Genomic DNA, 16,724 nt, shown 5'->3' with positions numbered 1-16,724 from the left:
CAGCCATTGGGGCTGTGAATTCATATCCCCTGTATCTCGGGCTGGGCATAGGAAGGCAGGGCCCAGTCCTCTCCTTTTGCCGTTTTAACCTTCCCCACCCACGTCAGGTACCCATTCACACCTGGGTGGAGTGAGGAAAATCAGAGTAAAGTGTCTTCCCCAAGAACACGCCAGGTTGGAACAGGGGAACAAACCCTGACCACTGGTTCAGAAGTCCTCTCAAATGACAATACTTCATGCATTTACGCAAACACACCAGGTCAGTTTAAAACCCTGGCATAACATCACATACTGACATAGTCTGAACACAAGTCCAGAAAGAAAATGTCCATTAATTAAACTTGAGACAGACATTATGTCAGTGAAATTGAATGTTATACTTCCTGAATATCTAAAAAGAAAAGTATGTGGATCAATGTCCATTATAAACATCAGATTGACATTATGTTAGTGATATTGAAAATTATACTGCCTGAATATTTGAAAAGAAAAGTAGAGTATGTGTGTCAATGTCCATTATTAAATGTCAGACAGACATTATATATGTTATATTTAGTGATAAGGAATGTTATGCTTCCTGGTTTGTTTGTTTTTTTAAGTAGAATATGTGTGTCAGTGTCCATTGATTAGACTTGAACATATTCTAAATACAATGTCCAGCTAGAAAATGTCCATCAATTAGACTTAAGACAGACATTATGTCAGTGAAACTGAATATTATACTTTCTGAATATTTAAAAAGTAGAGTATGTGTGTCAATGTCCATCGATTAAGCGTCAGACAGACATGTCAGTGATACTGAATATTATGCTTCCTGAATATTAAAAAAGAAAAGTAGAGTATGTGTGTCATTGTCCATTATCAAATGTCAGACAGACATCATGTTAGTGATACTGAATATTATACTTCCTGAATATTAAAAAGAAGAGTAGAGTTTGTGTGTCAATACCAATGATTAAACATCAGACAGACATTATGTTAGTGATATTCAATATCATGCTTCCTGAATATTAAAAAAAGAAAAGTAGAGTATGTGTGTCAATAACTATGATTAAACGTCAGACAGACATTACGTTAGTCGTATTCAAAATCATGCATCCTTGATATTAAAAAAAGAAAAATGGAGCTTGTGTATACTGGGGTTGCAGGCTCAGTTGTTTCGCTTGTCAGTTTAACGACTTCTCTTTTACGAAGTCCTTTAAGTAATTTCCTGTAACTGTATTTAGAGGGTTTTTTTTTTTTGTTTTGTTTTTTCTTCCAAATTTCACCCACATTTTTACCCTCATTTGCCCAGTTTCCCCCAACCCTCCATTCATCCACATCTCCCACCCCTTCTAACCGGTAATACTCAGATGTAGTCATAAATACTTATATGTCTTCAATCACCGATATGTGTGACGGGACATTAAACAAAAATTCCTCATAAATACTTTAACAAAATGTCTTCAATCACCGATATGTGTGACGGGACATTAAACAAAAATTCCTCATAAATACTTTTAACAAAATGTCTTCAATCACCGATATGTGTGACGGGACATTAAACAAAAATTCCTCATAAATACTTTAACAAAATGTCTTCAATCACCGATATGTGTGACAGGACATTCAACAAAAATTCCTCATAAATACTTTAACAAAATGTCTTCAGTCACCGATATGTGTGATGGGACATTAAACAAAAATTCCTCATAAATACTTTAACAAAATGTCTTCAATCACCGATATGTGTGATGGGACATTCAACAAAAATTCCTCATAAATACTTTAACAAAATGTCTTCAATCACCGATATGTGTGATGGGACATTCAACAAAAATTCCTCATAAATACTTTAACAAAATGTCTTCAATCACCGATATGTGTGACGGGACATTAAACAAAAATTCCTCCTCCTTGCAGGCTCTGTGACGGTCCAGCTGGCCTCGCTAGAAAACCAGGAGAGTATAGACGAGCACTACCCCCTGGTGGCGGTGGGGGGCCAGTGGTCCAAGGGGGAGGTGGGGTCCCTGAGGTTCCGTGCCCACTACAAGCACCAGGTGCTGCTGCCACAGGCGGAGTACACCAGTCTGAAGGAGGTAGGTGGGGGGCTGCAGCACGTTGGTCGCAGGTAGAAATGGGTCAGTTAGATTGGTTTTGAAATATTTATATTTGGAGAGAACAACATGGCAGTGGAGGGAAAGAATGTGATATGTATAGACGAAGAGAGAATAAGAGAGAGAACAGCGTGTTTTATATAGATGAATGCATAACCATCACTGCATATATATATATATATATATATATATATATATAAATCCTGTCACAATCTATGGTTTGGAATAAAATAGAAAGTTTCCATTTTCATTTTTAATTTTTTTTTTTTTTTTACATTAATCTCTGAACTGTTACTGATGATCAAGCATGCATGTGTGTGATTCAAAAGAAACTTTCTAACATCTTTCTTTTATGGAAATGTGTGTCCCCTGAACATTAAGGATAGAATGATTTTAGTTTCACTTTGAACATTAAAGAGAGAATGATTCCAGTTTCAAGTATCAAAAGAACAAATGAAAGTAATGTAAATAAATAGGCACATAAGTAGAAATGGCTAAAGATGCAGTTAAGTTTCCTAGGCAGACAGGGAGCATTAAGAAAGAGCTGAACTGGTTTGATTAAACAACAGCAGCAACAAAAAGAAGAAGAAAAAAAATGGTGACAATCATTGATCCAGATACTGTTGATCAGCTCAAACTTATTTCAGATTTATGTGTGGGTTTTTTTGTGTGTGTGTTTTTCATTAAAAATAATCAGAAATGATAATAAATCTTCTTCATTCGTGGGCTGCAAGTCCCTCATTCACTCTTATGTACACGAGTGGGCTTTCACATGTATAGCTGTTTTTATCCTGCAGTGTAGACAGCCATACTCTGTTTTCGGGGACTAATAAGTCATATTTTGTCATGTCAGAATTATAAATCATACTTTGACATGCCATATTTTGTGGACAGTTGCTGATAGAGGAGGGCTATGAGAACCTGCTGACGCTGTCCCAGCTGTGCCCGAAGCAGGACTGGTCCATGCTGGCCCGGGCCCTGTTACGCATCTTCAGCTCCGACCGCAAGGAAGTGGTGCTGCTGCGCACTCTGAACGATCACGAGATTGACAAAGAAGGTCTTTATTGCGTTCAGCTTTGTAATGGCCTTTGAGGCCTGTGTCTTTTCATGAGATTGACAAAGAAGGTCTTTATTGTGTTCAGCTTTGTAATGGCCTTTGAGGCCTGTGTCTTTTCATGAGATTGACAAAGGTCTTTATTGTGTTCAGCTTTGTATTGACAAAGGTCTTTATTGTGTTCAGCTTTGTATTGACAAAGATCTTTATTGTGTTCAGCTTTGTAATAGCCCGTGAAGCGTGTCATTTCACGAGATTGACAAAGAAGGTTTTTACTGTGTTCAGCTTTGTAATAGCCTTTGAGGTCTGTGTCTTTTCATGAGATTGACAAAGAAGGTCTTTATTGTGTTCAGCTTTGTAATAGCCTTTGAGGTCTGTGTCATTTCATGAGATTGACAAAGAAGGTCTTTATTGAGTTCAGCTTTGTAATAGCCTTTGAGGTCTGTGTCATTTCATGAGATTGACAAAGAAGGTCTTTATTGAGTTCAGCTTTGTAATAGCCTTTGAGGTCTGTGTCATTTCATGAGATTGACAAAGAAGGTCTTTATTGAGTTCAGCTTTGTAATAGCCTTTGAGGTCTGTGTCTTTTCATGAGATTGACAAAGAAGGTCTTTATTGAGTTCAGCTTTGTGATAGCCTTTGAGGTCTGTGTCTTTTCATGAGATTGACAAAGGAGGTCTTTATTGTGTTCAGCTTTGTAATAGCCTTTGAAGTCTGTGTCTTTTCATGAAATTGACAAAGGAGGTCTTTATTGTGTTCAGCTTTGTAATAGTCCTTGAGGTCTCTGCCATTTTCAGTGCCTTACTGTACATGTTTTTGATCGTGGTTTTTGGCTCACATGTATGTTTTTACACACAACGAGAGTCTGTGTAATAACCTGGTGTTTTGGTTGTCTGTCTGTGTGTGTGCGTCTGTCTGTAGTAAACTGTAATTAACAAATTCATTTTCTCTGGAAATACTTTGTCTCTGAATACCAAATCTGGATTGACTCTTGCCAAAGGCAGCTTTTGTCAACAAGACTGTTCACCGCCATAGGTGACTTTAGTGAACCTTGAAACATTCAGTGGACCGTTGAAAGGTCATGTTCAGTGGACCATTTTCACATTGTAACACAGCCTGACAGCTACAGCCAGCTTTCCAGTGCAACAGGAAACGAACCTTCCCCCCTTCCAACTTTGAAGTGAACAAGTCCACTTTGTTGTTCTGATATGAACCAGAGTGTGTGACTGAGAGCATTGAGTCTTAAAATATTTTAATTTTTTGGCACTGCAGAATGTTTTTCACACAGAAACCTGGTAGAGAAAGAGTTAAACAGAAAAATTTTTAAAATTTTCCACTCCTATCAGTTATAGGCTATAAGTCTTCTGGGTTAATCAGGATTTCCGGATCGTCAAGATTTGATTTCATTAACTCTCCAGAGGTTTATTTTGTTTCACATCCGGATCCACAAGATGTGATTAGCCTCATTAGGTCGTTTCTACTTCGTTGCCAGAATGTGTGGTTGACAGTTAGCCTGAGATCTGTTTCTTATCAACAGAAGGAAAAAAAAGAAAAAGAAATTCTGGACCAAACTCGCAGATTGACACAAACAACTCCGTAAATTTTTTTTTTTTTTTTTTTTTTTTATAATAAATTTTTACTGCATTCAAATATTTTAAAGAGGGTACTGATTTGATTAGAATGGGTATTCTGAAATTTGTAGTTGAAACATCATCAAAGGCAGCCATCTTGATTGAAAGTCCATCACTGTTGCCAGTGCTGGAATCATTCTGCAAATATGAGGCCTTTGATATATATATATATATATATATATATATATATATATATATCTATGTGTGTGTGTGTGTGTATATATATGTGTGTGTGTGTGTGTGTGTATGTATGTATATATATATATATATGTGTGTGTGTGTGTGTATCACTTTAGGTAACATTACATAGATAGATATGAAGGTAATTGATGTATTTGGATACAGGAGCATTCTTATCATGTGCAGTGGTCTGCAGGTTTATTATCATTATTTCTGTTTTGTTTTTTATTTCAATTTACACACAAGGGTGACAACTGCATAAATACCAATATATTCCATTCGGGTAACAAAAATCACCTTGATAGCTTAGTTTCACATTTCTATCAATACAAAGGAATTCACAGATTCTTTTCGGCTTATGTACTAAATCTGTGTCTTGATTGTGTGTGTGTGTCGATAGTAAACTTTAACAAATTAATTTTATCTGGAAATACTTTGTCACTACCAAATAAGGATTAAACGTTAAGAAATAAAGATTCTTTCCACACATACCAATGATAGGTTTAAGTCTCCTAGGTAAATCCTTATTTCTGGATTGTGAATGTCTCCAGTTTACTTCATTCCACATCCATAACCACAAGAATTTATTGAGTCTAAGTTTTTTGCCAGAAATATGGTTAAAAAATAACATGACATTCTATTTCTTGTCTGCAGTTAAGAGGAAAGAAAACAAAATTCTGGACAGAACACACAGACTGCACACACAAACTACACACAAACAATACGTTTTTGCACCGTTGTGAATGTTGCCATTTTGAATATCTTTCATTAACCTAGTGTGGGTGTAGGTGTGTTTTTCTTCCTGCAACTCATTTATGTTCAGAGTGAATGTTGCTGTTTGAATATCTTTCATTAACTCACCCCTGACAACAGAATGCTATAGTGATTTCAACAATTAAAAATTTTCCACGTTTTCCTCATGGGGCAGCATGACAATCACAGCTACACTGGGTACTGTGGACGTGTCGAGGGTCAAATGGAAAGTTTCTTCGTGAGATTTAGTAACAATACACTCGCCAGCAAGCCATTGACCTCGGCACCCCACATGACAAGCTAAACTGCATTCGTATAGAAAATGGCGTCGCATCGATACAAATGGAAATTTTTGGAGCAAATTATATATAGACAGGTGCTTTTTACTGCTGCTGAAGTGATTGAAATGCTTCAAACTGAAGGTTCCGACATCGATGAGGTTGATGAAGACGTTGAATAAATCATCTGCAGTGAAGAAAGCTACCAGCAAGAAGTTACTGACAGTGACTCAGCTTCTGAGGGCTGTGAAGGAGGGGGTTTGTCAAACACACGATGTGAGGTGAGGGGTCAGTGGGTCGAGTACAGCGAGTTTCATTCAGTTATATTATGTTTTTTATTTTTGGTGATTTTTTTTTTTCTTAACCCTAACAAATGGGTCGTCTGTAGGGAAAAGCAAGGGAGAAAACTATTTGTCTTGAGTGAGTTAACTGTGTGTGTGTGTGTGTTCCTGCTTCTCATTTGTGTTCAGAGTGAATGTTGCTGTTTGGATGTCTTTTGTTAATTGTGTGTGTGTGTGTGTGTGTGTCTTCCTGCTACTCATTCATGTTCCCAGTGTTGCATGGTTCCAGTGGAGGTGTCCACCCTGTTCCGGGCAACGACCCTGGCCACCACCCTGATGGACCAGTACATGAAGATGACCTCCACGGACTTTGTGCGACAGGCCGTTCAGCGCGGCGTCCAGAGGGTCATGGAGCTCAAGCACTCCTGTGAGGTCTGTACAGCACTGAAGTGGACAGTTAGACAGCTGTGGATCATAACGGTGGTGTAAACAGAGAGGTAGACAGCTGTGGATCATAACAGTGGTGTAAATAGAGAGCTAGACAGCTGTGGATCATAACGGTGGTGTAAATAGAGAGCTAGACAGCTGTGGATCATAACAGTGGTGTAAATAGAGAGCTAGACAGCTGTGGATCATAACAGTGGTGTAAATAGAGAACTAGACAGCTGTGGATCATAACAGTGGTGTAAATAGAGAGCTAGACAGCTGTGGGCCATAACGGTGGTGTAAATAGAGAGCTAGACAGCTGTGGGTGGTGTAAATAGAGAGCTAGACAGCTGTGGACCATAACGGTGGCGTAAATACAGAGACAGCTGTGGACCATAATGGTGGTGTAAATAGAGAGCTAGACAGCTGTGGACCATAACGGTGGTGTAAATAGAGAGCTAGACAGCTGTGGACCATAACGGTGGTGTAAATAGAGAGCTAGACAGCTGTGGATCATAACAGTGGTGTAAATAGAGAACTAGACAGCTGTGGATCATAACTGGTGTAAATAGAGAGCTAGACAGCTGTGGATCATAACAGTGGTGTAAATAGAGAGCTAGACAGCTGTGGACCATAACGGTGGTGTAAATAGAGAACTAGACAGCTGTGGATCATAACAGTGGTGTAAATAGAGAGCTAGACAGCTGTGGATCATAACGGTGGTGTAAATAGAGAGCTAGACAGCTGTGGATCATAACAGTGGTGTAAATAGAGAGTTAGACAGCTGTGGACCATAACGGTGGTGTAAATAGAGAGCTAGACAGCTGTGGACCATAATGGTGGTGTAAATAGAGAGCTAGACAGCTGTGGACCATGACAGTGGTGTAAATAGAGAGTAAAAAAAAAAAAAGCTGTGGATCATAACGGTGGATATATAGATGTGGATCATAACAGTGGTGCAAATGGATAGTTTGATAGCTGTAGATCATAAGTGGTGCAGATGGATAGATAGCAGTGGATCATAACAGTGGTGCAAGTGGATAGTTTGCTGTGGATCATAGCAGTGGTGCAGATGGATAGATAGCTGTGGATCATAACAGTGGTGCAAGTGGATAGATAGCTGTGGATCATAACAGTGGTGCAAGTGGATAGATAGCTGTGGATCATAACAGTGGTGCAGATGGATAGATAGCTGTGGATCATAACAGTGGTGCAGATGGATAGTTAGCTGTGGATCATAACAGTGGTGCAGATGGATAGTTAACAGTGGTGCAGATGGATAGTTAGCTGTGGATCATAACAGTGGTGCAGATGGATAGTTAGCTGTGGATCATAACAGTGGTGCAGATGGATAGATAGCTGTGGATCATAACAGTGGTGCAAGTGGATAGATAGCTGTGGATCATAACAGTGGTGCAAGTGGATAGTTAGCTGTGGATCATAACAGTGGTGCAGATGATAGATAGCTGTGGATCATAACAGTGGTGCAGATGGATAGATAGCTGTGGATCATAACAGTGGTGCAGATGGATAGTTAGCTGTGGATCATAACAGTGGTGCAAGTGGATAGTTAGCTGTGGATCATAACAGTGGTGCAGATGGATAGTTAGCTGTGGATCATAACAGTGGTGCAGATGGATAGATAGCTGTGGATCATAACAGTGGTGCAAGTGGATAGATAGCTGTGGATCATAACAGTGGTGCAAGTGGATAGTTAGCTGTGGATCATAACAGTGGTGCAGATGGATAGATAGCTGTGGATCATAACAGTGGTGCAGATGGATAGATAGCAGTGGATCATAACAGTGGTGCAAGTGGATAGTTTGCTGTGGATCATAACAGTGGTGCAAATGGATAGTTTGATAGCTGTAGATCATAAGTGGTGCAGATGGATAGATAGCAGTGGATCATACCAATGGTGCCAATGGACAGTTAGAGAGCTCTACTGCAGAGCAGTGGATCCAGTTGATAGTTATGGATCATAGCCATTGTGCAAATGGATGGTCCTGAACACATGATAGCAGCAGCAGAAGAAATATGCAAAACAGATAAGTATTCACTCCACACTGCAGAGCTTTTCTTGATCCCAACCATTCCATACCAAATATAAAGAAATACAGTATGACCAGTATGTTTCATATAAATTTGAATGAGGAAACAAAATTGTTAAATATTAAAGCTGTGTGCCTTAGTTTGAGCATCAGCCCTTGACTTGTGTTATTAAAAAATATGGATATTTAAAGAAACAAGAAACAGTGTACAGTCACTTACTTCAGAATAAACAGTTTAACTTGGATCCCAGAATGTTTGTGTGAGATATGTGGTGAAATAGTTTCGCTGCCAAGAGGTTTACATACCCTCACCTTGTTCACAGTGTATATGTTACATGATGGCTTTTTCTTGTTCTTGTTTCTCTTAACTCTCTCCATACGAACGACGAAAAGAGACGACGTTAACAGCGTTTCACCCCAATTACCATCATCAAAATATTGCAAGCGGAAGGCTCTTATACTGAAGAGGTGAATGTTGACAGAGAATACCACAATTCTGATGACGGAAGCTAAAGGTTGGGTCATTCAGACACCCACTGGACATCCGAGGGGTCTGTGTAGAGGAGAAGAGAGGACTGGCCGTACTGAGTGAGTTAAAGAAAGGTAAATGGACCCAGTAGTGTGCCAGATTCAGAGTGGTGGTTTGATGCTGGTTGCAGTTGAACCCTGCCTTACTGGATGGTGCCACAGACTCCAAAGCCAACACGGAAACATTGCTGTCCCTTCTCAACACCATGCTGGAGGACATCTTCAAAGCTGTCGACTCCTGTCCGCTGTAAGTGTGCACAGGTGTTGGTAGTTGTATGGTGCATGCTTGCTTGTTTGTTGCTTTTTGTGAGTTTGCAACTCACACAAGCAATGGACTTTTTTTCTGTGGAATTTGTCAGGTTTGCCATTTCTGGCTGTCAACTGGCTGGGTTTTATTTATTCGTTTATGTTATTTAATTATTATTTTATTAATTCTGACACATTTCCTTCCATGGGAAGATTTTATTTAATTATTATTGTTATTTTTACAGTTCCTTCCGTGGGAATGCCAGGTGCCCTTTGAGGATGAATAATATCCCCACCTGGAAGTTTTGTGCCAAAAATTTCATCTTTTCTATCACTGTCTTTGTTTCCAGACTTCCTTTCTCTTTACTGTCTCTTCTGGTCTTTTTTTTTCATATTAGTCCATTCACCTGTGTTTGTTTGTTTGGTGTTTTTTTTGTTTGGTTTTTTTTTCAAGGAAGACCTGAATATTTTTTCTTCTTGGACCATTCAGCAATCTTACTATATTTTCTGTTTAGCACCTGGGATGTGTGATTTGCTGTAACTTGATATAATTTTTGTATTATGTTTAGTTATGCTTGTGTTCAGGCTAGTGTTGTTTTTTTTTTTAATCCACTGGTGAAAATTTTACAGAATTGTCAACTTCAGATAAATATCCTACGGTTTTGTGCCTGTGACTTGACCTGTGCCAAAAGGTTTTTTTTCTATTTTCGGGATTTTTGTTTTTTGTTTCTTCAGATTGTATGTGGTCACTGTTTAGTTTAGATTTTCAGCCTGGTGTGGCCTGTGTGGCTGATTTGGCTATGATGGTATCAGCAACAAAGATAGATAAACTTTTCTGACACACGGTTGTGTTTTTGCAGGCAGCTGCGTCACATCTGCTTCTGCCTGCAGAGGAAGGCTCGTGGCAAATGGCCCGAGGATGATACGGTCAAAACAAGGGTAGTGAGGTCAGTTTTTGTGTTTGTGCATAACATTGGCTGCATGTTGTTGAATTTTCTGTACCTCTGAGAATTGTATCAGCTGGATTTTTGTCAAAGAGTAACACAATCAAATTGAAAGTAGTCAAATCAGGGGTGTTTGTTTTCTTTCTGGATCTGTGATTTGTTATGCAAATATATGTTTTAATATATTTGATTTACCATAGCTTTATTTCATTTGTGAATTTTTTTTTCTCTTCGATTATGTTGATCCACCTGGTTGAATAAACATTTGATTATACTTATGGTACACATGAAAGCAGACTCCTCACACACATAGGTTACATACACATACACAGATGCACACATACTTTATATCCAGATGTAACTATTTCCTCTTTTGGGGTTGAAAAGTATCAAAATGTGCCAGATGAAAAAACAAAGCCAGCTAGTGATGATGAACTTATCTAGAAGTAGAGTGATGCTAGTTACCAAACACAGATAAAATGTCCCCCTTTACAGTTGGCTTGGCTAAAGCAGTGTGATCTTAATTGAAATAAGAAAAGAAAAAAGACTGCTCAAGAAAATCTTGAGAATGTTAGTTACCGACTTTAAAAAAAATGTCATTGCTACAGTTTTTGATAATGATCAGATTGAAATGAAAGCTTTTTATATTTTTCATCGTGTTGAGAAAATAAATGTCCATTAACAAAATAACCTGTCATGGTGTGTTCATGTTCAGTCTATGGCGTCGTTGTTGTTGTTGTCTCGTTCGTCATTTATCAGATGGATTCCCCCGTCTCCTCGACAAAGGCAGCAGTACATTGCAGGTCCTCCAGTCCTCCGTAGAGCTTCCGGGCCTCTGGAATTGGGTCAGGCCAGGTTTTCTCTCAGAGCACTTGGTGGAGCGGGCAGGACTGCAGCAGATGTTATGTTGTCTGGCTGCCTGTTCTGCAGGGGCACTGCTCTGTGTCGCCGATACAGCGTTTCGTGTATAGGTGGTGTTTCAGGTGGTGGTTGTGGCCTGTCCTGAACCTGAAAATGGCTACCTGCTCTCAGCAAGTCAGCAGGTAGTACAGGTCTGCTCTGTTGTGACGTGGTTGCTGCTGCTTCTACTTGTTCTGCAGCTTGGCCTTAATGATGGTCCTGGATTCAGAGTAGCACTCTGACATTGATAAAGGCATTGATGTTTTCTTCTTTTTTTCTGTTCACAGTAGTTTCATATTTCTCCGACTTCTGGGTCCAGCAATAGTCAACCCCAAGTCCTTCAACCTTGTATCAGGTGGGTACCCATTTAGTAAACTGCAGTTAGAAGAAGCACTCATAAAATATGGAAACTGTACAGAGGGTATTTTTTGATATTTACTTATTTCAGGTGGCTAAAATTAACGACCCTTTTTATGCAAAGAGGTAATAATAATGAAATAAGAGACAGGTAACTTCTTTTAATCAAAAATGTGTATGTGTCAAAACAACTAAAGCTAACCATCAGTTATTCTAAGCAATCATGATTACTGTGTTTTATTACTGAGTTCAGAGGAATGTATTGTTATTTGTGCTGATACAAAGGCCATGTACAGTATAACACTTTTTTTTCTCTCTTCCCTGTTATATACATGACAAACATGAACTTAAATATACCTAGAGATCAGATATCGGTTTGAAGTGAAATACACCCAGTGATCAGGTATTGCTTTCTTTCATGTACATATCGTGTCACATAAACTGTGCTGTTGTTCCCATTGTCTGCAGAAAACCCATCGGAAACAGCCTCCAGAACACTGAAGCTGATAGCTAAAGTCTTACAGATGCTGGCAAACCTGGTGGATGCTGGTCCTAAGGTGAAGTAGATAAGATGATTTATTATAAATAAATGAATTGATAGATACATATACATGTGTGTAATTCAGTATATAGGTTGATTTATTATAAATATAATTCAGTTACAAAGGACAGAACGCTATAGCGGTTTGGACAATTAAAAATTTGTCCACATTTTCCTCATGGAGTAGCATAAAAATAGCGCTACACCGGGCATTGCGAACGTGTCAAGGGTCGAATGGAAAGTTTCTTCGCGAGGTTTCCATGACTATACACTCGCTGGCCAGCTGTTGACCTTGGTACCCCACATGACCAAGCTAATCTGCATACGTACCGAAAATGGCATCACAGGCGATACAAGTGGAAATTTTTGGAGCAAAGAAGATCATGACAGCGGCTTTTTACTGCTGCTGAAGTGATTGAAATGCTTCAAACTGAAGGTTTCAACATCAGCGAGGATGATGAAGATGTTGAATAAAGTATCTGCAGTGAAGAAAGCTACCAGCAAGAAGGTACTGACAGTGACTCAGCTTCTGAGGGCTGTGAAGAGAGGGAGGGGGGTGGGCGTACACACGACATTAGAAGAGGGGTCAGTGGGTCTTCTTCTTCTTCTTCTTCTGTGTTCATGGGCTGCAACTCCCACGTTCACTCGTATGTACATGAGTGGGCTTTTACGTGTATGACCGTTTTTACCCCGCCATGTAGGCAGCCATACTCCGCTTTCGGGGGTGTGCATGCTGGGTATTGTTTCCATAACCCACCGAACGGTGACATGGATTACAGGATCTTTAACGTGCGTATTTGATCTTTTGCTTGCGTGTACACACAAAGGGGGTTCAGGCACTAGCAGGTCTGCACACATGTTGACATGGGAGATCGGAAAAATCTCCACCCTTTAGCCACTAGGCGCCGTTGCCGAGATTCGAACCTGGGACCCTGAGATTGAAAGTCCAACGCTTTAACCATTCGGCTGTTGCGCCCGTCGGTCAGTGGGTTCAGTACAGGGAGTTTCATTCGGTTACTTTGTGTTTTGTATTTTTTGTGATTTTTTCCCTAACTCTAACAAATGGGTCGTCTACAGGTCGTCTGCAAGGGAGAAAACTATTTGTCCAGAATGAGTTAGTCTTTTCTTATGCAAGCTTTAACTCTAACAAATGGGTCATCTACAGGTAGTCTGCAAGGGAGAAAACTATTTGTCCGGAATGAGTTAGTCTTTTCATATGCAAGCTTTAACTCTAACAAATGGGTCGTCTACAGGTCGTCTGCAAGGGAGAAAACTATTTGTCCGGAATGAGTTAGTCTTTTCTTATGCAAGCTTTAAGAAGAATTTTAGGATTGTTTGTCATTTCAACATTTTGGACATAACGAAATTGCAGATTTGCTTAGAAATTCAGTGTAGTTTCCAAATATTTTCTTTCTTTTTTTGTGTGCCATTTCTGAGTATGCTGTACAAAAAACAGCAGCTACAGGAATGTTCAGTTGGAGCTTTGAAAAAAGAAATTTTGCTGCAGTGATTAGAAATCATTGATTAGCAATGATCCATTTGAAATCAATCTCCGAATAAGATGTGTGACAGTGTGTCGGGTAAGAGCTATTTCACGACGGGACAGTGAAGAAAGATGTTTAGATACTTTCTCTCTGCATGGACACGCAGTGTCTGTCACTGCCTGTGATCCCCTCTCTCTCCTTCCCTTTCTCTCTCTCCTCTGTTGAACTGGTTGGTTTTTCTTTATTTTGTTTTTTTTTATAAGAAAATGTCTTGTCTTTGTCATTTTTAAAGCGCTTAGGGCTTTGTCTTCAACCGAGGATAGATGCTGTATAAGTATCCATATCAATTAATCGATCAGTTATGTACCTTTTTAAAAAAAACGATAACTTTTTAATGTGTGGTGTGTGTGAGTACTTATTTGTGGCCTGTGTGTGTTGACTGCATTCACTTCAGGAACACTTGTAGACTGCTTCAGGTTTTTAAAAGAAACAACTTTTGTGAAGTTTGTACAATTAAGTATGTATAATTTCCATTTATGTTTAAGCGTGCCTTAGCATTATGTTTGTGAGGATAAGACCCAAAATGCACAGGAGCACAAGTTGTTAACCATTCCTGTGCTGTGAGGGTCAGAGTGGACCCATATTGTTCACAGAGGCAATGCACATTTCTGTGCTCCACAGGTTGAAACATTAGTTTTACATAAAATTGTAAAAGATTTTTTTGTTTTTATCCATAAAACATCAGGAATATGTATTTACAAACCTGGTTTGTGACTTTTTAAAGATATCCTGAAATGAAGAAAAACAGTTTAATTACACATACTTAACCGTGACCCACTAGTGCAGACTCCGGCAGGGGTCTGACATTCCTGTCATGTGCAAACTACTATCCGCCTATGCAGAGAAACCGAAAGTAGACAGAAGATTTCCTGGAATTAGAAACACGTTGATGGTACAGCAAAAATGATTTAAAAAATTTAGAAAAAGTCCAAGTTGTTTACGACCTGCGATGCATGGGTAGGGTGAAAGAGAATTGCTGTTTTGTGATTGCAGGAAACGTTCATGGAAGCTGTGCATCCCTTCATCAGAAAGAACAGAGACCGAATGGTGACCTTTTTGGATGAACTGTCTGTGAGTATCTTTTAAAAAAAATTTTTTTACGTCTAATCCTGTTTCTGGAGGTATTTTTTTTCTTATTTTAACATGTGGAAATACACTTTAGTAGAAGTATAGAGAAGAAGACAATCATGCGTGGAGAAGTGTGTATATGTATACTGATTAACCATTATTGAAGACGGGCGCAATAGCCGAGTGGTTAAAGCGTTGGACTGTCAATCTGAGATTTTTACGATCTCCCAGGTCAACATATGTGCAGACCTGCTAGTGCCTGAACCCCCTTCGTGTGTATATGCAAGCAGAAGATCAAATACGCACGTTAAAGATCCTGTAATCCATGTCAGCGTTCGGTGGGTTATGGAAACAAGAACATACCCAGCATGCACACCCCCGAAAACGGAGTATGGCTGCCTACATGGCGGGGTAAAAACGGTCATAAATGTAAAAGCCCACTCGTGTGCATACGAGTGAACGCAGAAGAAGAAGAACCATTGTTGAAAAAATTATCTGAACTTTGTTGTAATGTGAAAGAAAGGACAGTGTGCTTTTTTTTTACTTAAGGCCTTGGCCCCTCACGAAGGGGATGGCAAACAAACTATAACCATACTCATTGTGAAGTCCTATGATAAGGTAAACTGTTGTTGACAGTGTGTCTCTGAACCACGCACAAGCATGGGAGCCTTGTCGCCCAGTGACACGGCACGGGAGCTGGCAGTCATCCACCACCTGTGCGTCTCTCACATTGGGGAACTGAAGGACCTGTCCGATCGACAGGTAAATCAGAGGCATTTCTTTGTTCTGCACTTTGGATACAATACTGACCCCAGCTGATCTGGACTGTTCAACATTGATAATTGATAGGAAATGCCAGTTAAAAATGTTGAAAAGTGAACACAGTGGGTGAACTCATGTGGTGTTAACAATGTCTGTAGAGTGATAGATCAGTGAATGCAGTATGTGGGTAATTGTAAAAGTGTATGTTCAAGGAGAGAGAAAAATAGCTCCTCACCATACTCTGTTTCTGTATTTTCCTTGTCCTTTTGGCTGGGTTGCATAAGCCACCTCAGCAATGCTATGTTTGCCCAGTGTTCAGAATTTACCCCAACTGTTATGATCGCTCTTGCAGCCTCCCCCCTTGAGCTAAAGCAGTGTCAGTCTTGTTTTGTTTTTTTGTTTTTTTTTACATGGCTGTTATGTCCCCTGTTCACAAGGGGCTTTAACTGTTTAATTTTTCTGTGGTGGTGACAGCGGCAGTAGCATGTTGTGTTGTGGTCACACTGAGTGGTGGTGTACTGTGCTGTGTGCAGCCCTCCCTGAAGCGGCTGGTGGCAGTGACGGAGGTGTTGACGAATCACAAAAAGCAGTACATGGGCGACACATGACACACAGCACAGGACTCGTCCCAGCCGTCAAGGAGGGAGTAGGGAGAGACTGTGACCCACTTGGTGGTTCATCTCTGGTGCAATGTTACTCACACCTATGTCAACGACTTCTAGTGGCAATCTAGAGACGCTACCGCGCACCATGTGCCTAGGGTCAAACTGAGGGACCTCAACTAGACTTGTTTTGTATACATGTACGGGTGATTGTTCTAGAGGGGAAGTCCCCAGCTGTACCACAGACCTTGTCACGCATGCTCTGTCACCACTCTGGGAACACTGCAGGTGCTATCAACACACAAGCTTTATGCAACAGCCAGGTAAATGCCTCCAATGGTTCTTGTCTGCCTCACACTGTTGAAAAATGGAAGTGAAGCTGCTCAGTCGACGGTAACCCCTCCACCCTTCAAACGACAAGCTGTCTGTTACCCCAGGTGGTCGCTGAAAGGGTGGATGCTGAAGGAGAACTGCTGTTGTAA

The 16,724-nt window shown here is 40.0% G+C and overlaps 1 protein-coding gene across 1 annotated transcript in view; it reads left to right on the top strand.

Annotated features, from left to right (window-relative positions):
• LOC143297120 (ras GTPase-activating protein 1-like) overlaps positions 1–16,248 on the top strand; it is a 41,996-nt gene extending 25,748 nt beyond the window's left edge. Inside the window, exons 15-24 of the mRNA XM_076609294.1 lie at positions 1,903–2,078; positions 2,991–3,153; positions 6,563–6,705; positions 9,410–9,525; positions 10,385–10,471; positions 11,656–11,723; positions 12,194–12,282; positions 14,804–14,881; positions 15,515–15,640; positions 16,174–16,248. Of these exons, the coding sequence (XP_076465409.1) occupies positions 1,903–2,078; positions 2,991–3,153; positions 6,563–6,705; positions 9,410–9,525; positions 10,385–10,471; positions 11,656–11,723; positions 12,194–12,282; positions 14,804–14,881; positions 15,515–15,640; positions 16,174–16,248 (1,121 nt within the window). The remainder of the gene's footprint in view (positions 1–1,902; positions 2,079–2,990; positions 3,154–6,562; positions 6,706–9,409; positions 9,526–10,384; positions 10,472–11,655; positions 11,724–12,193; positions 12,283–14,803; positions 14,882–15,514; positions 15,641–16,173) is intronic.
• Positions 16,249–16,724: the final 476 nt, after the last annotated feature.

The sequence above is a fragment of the Babylonia areolata genome, chromosome 22, assembly GCF_041734735.1.
Source record: "Babylonia areolata isolate BAREFJ2019XMU chromosome 22, ASM4173473v1, whole genome shotgun sequence".
NCBI lineage: Eukaryota > Metazoa > Mollusca > Gastropoda > Neogastropoda > Buccinidae > Babylonia > Babylonia areolata.
Note: the sequence above shows the minus strand (reverse complement) of the source record. Positions and strands in the feature narration are given on the sequence as shown.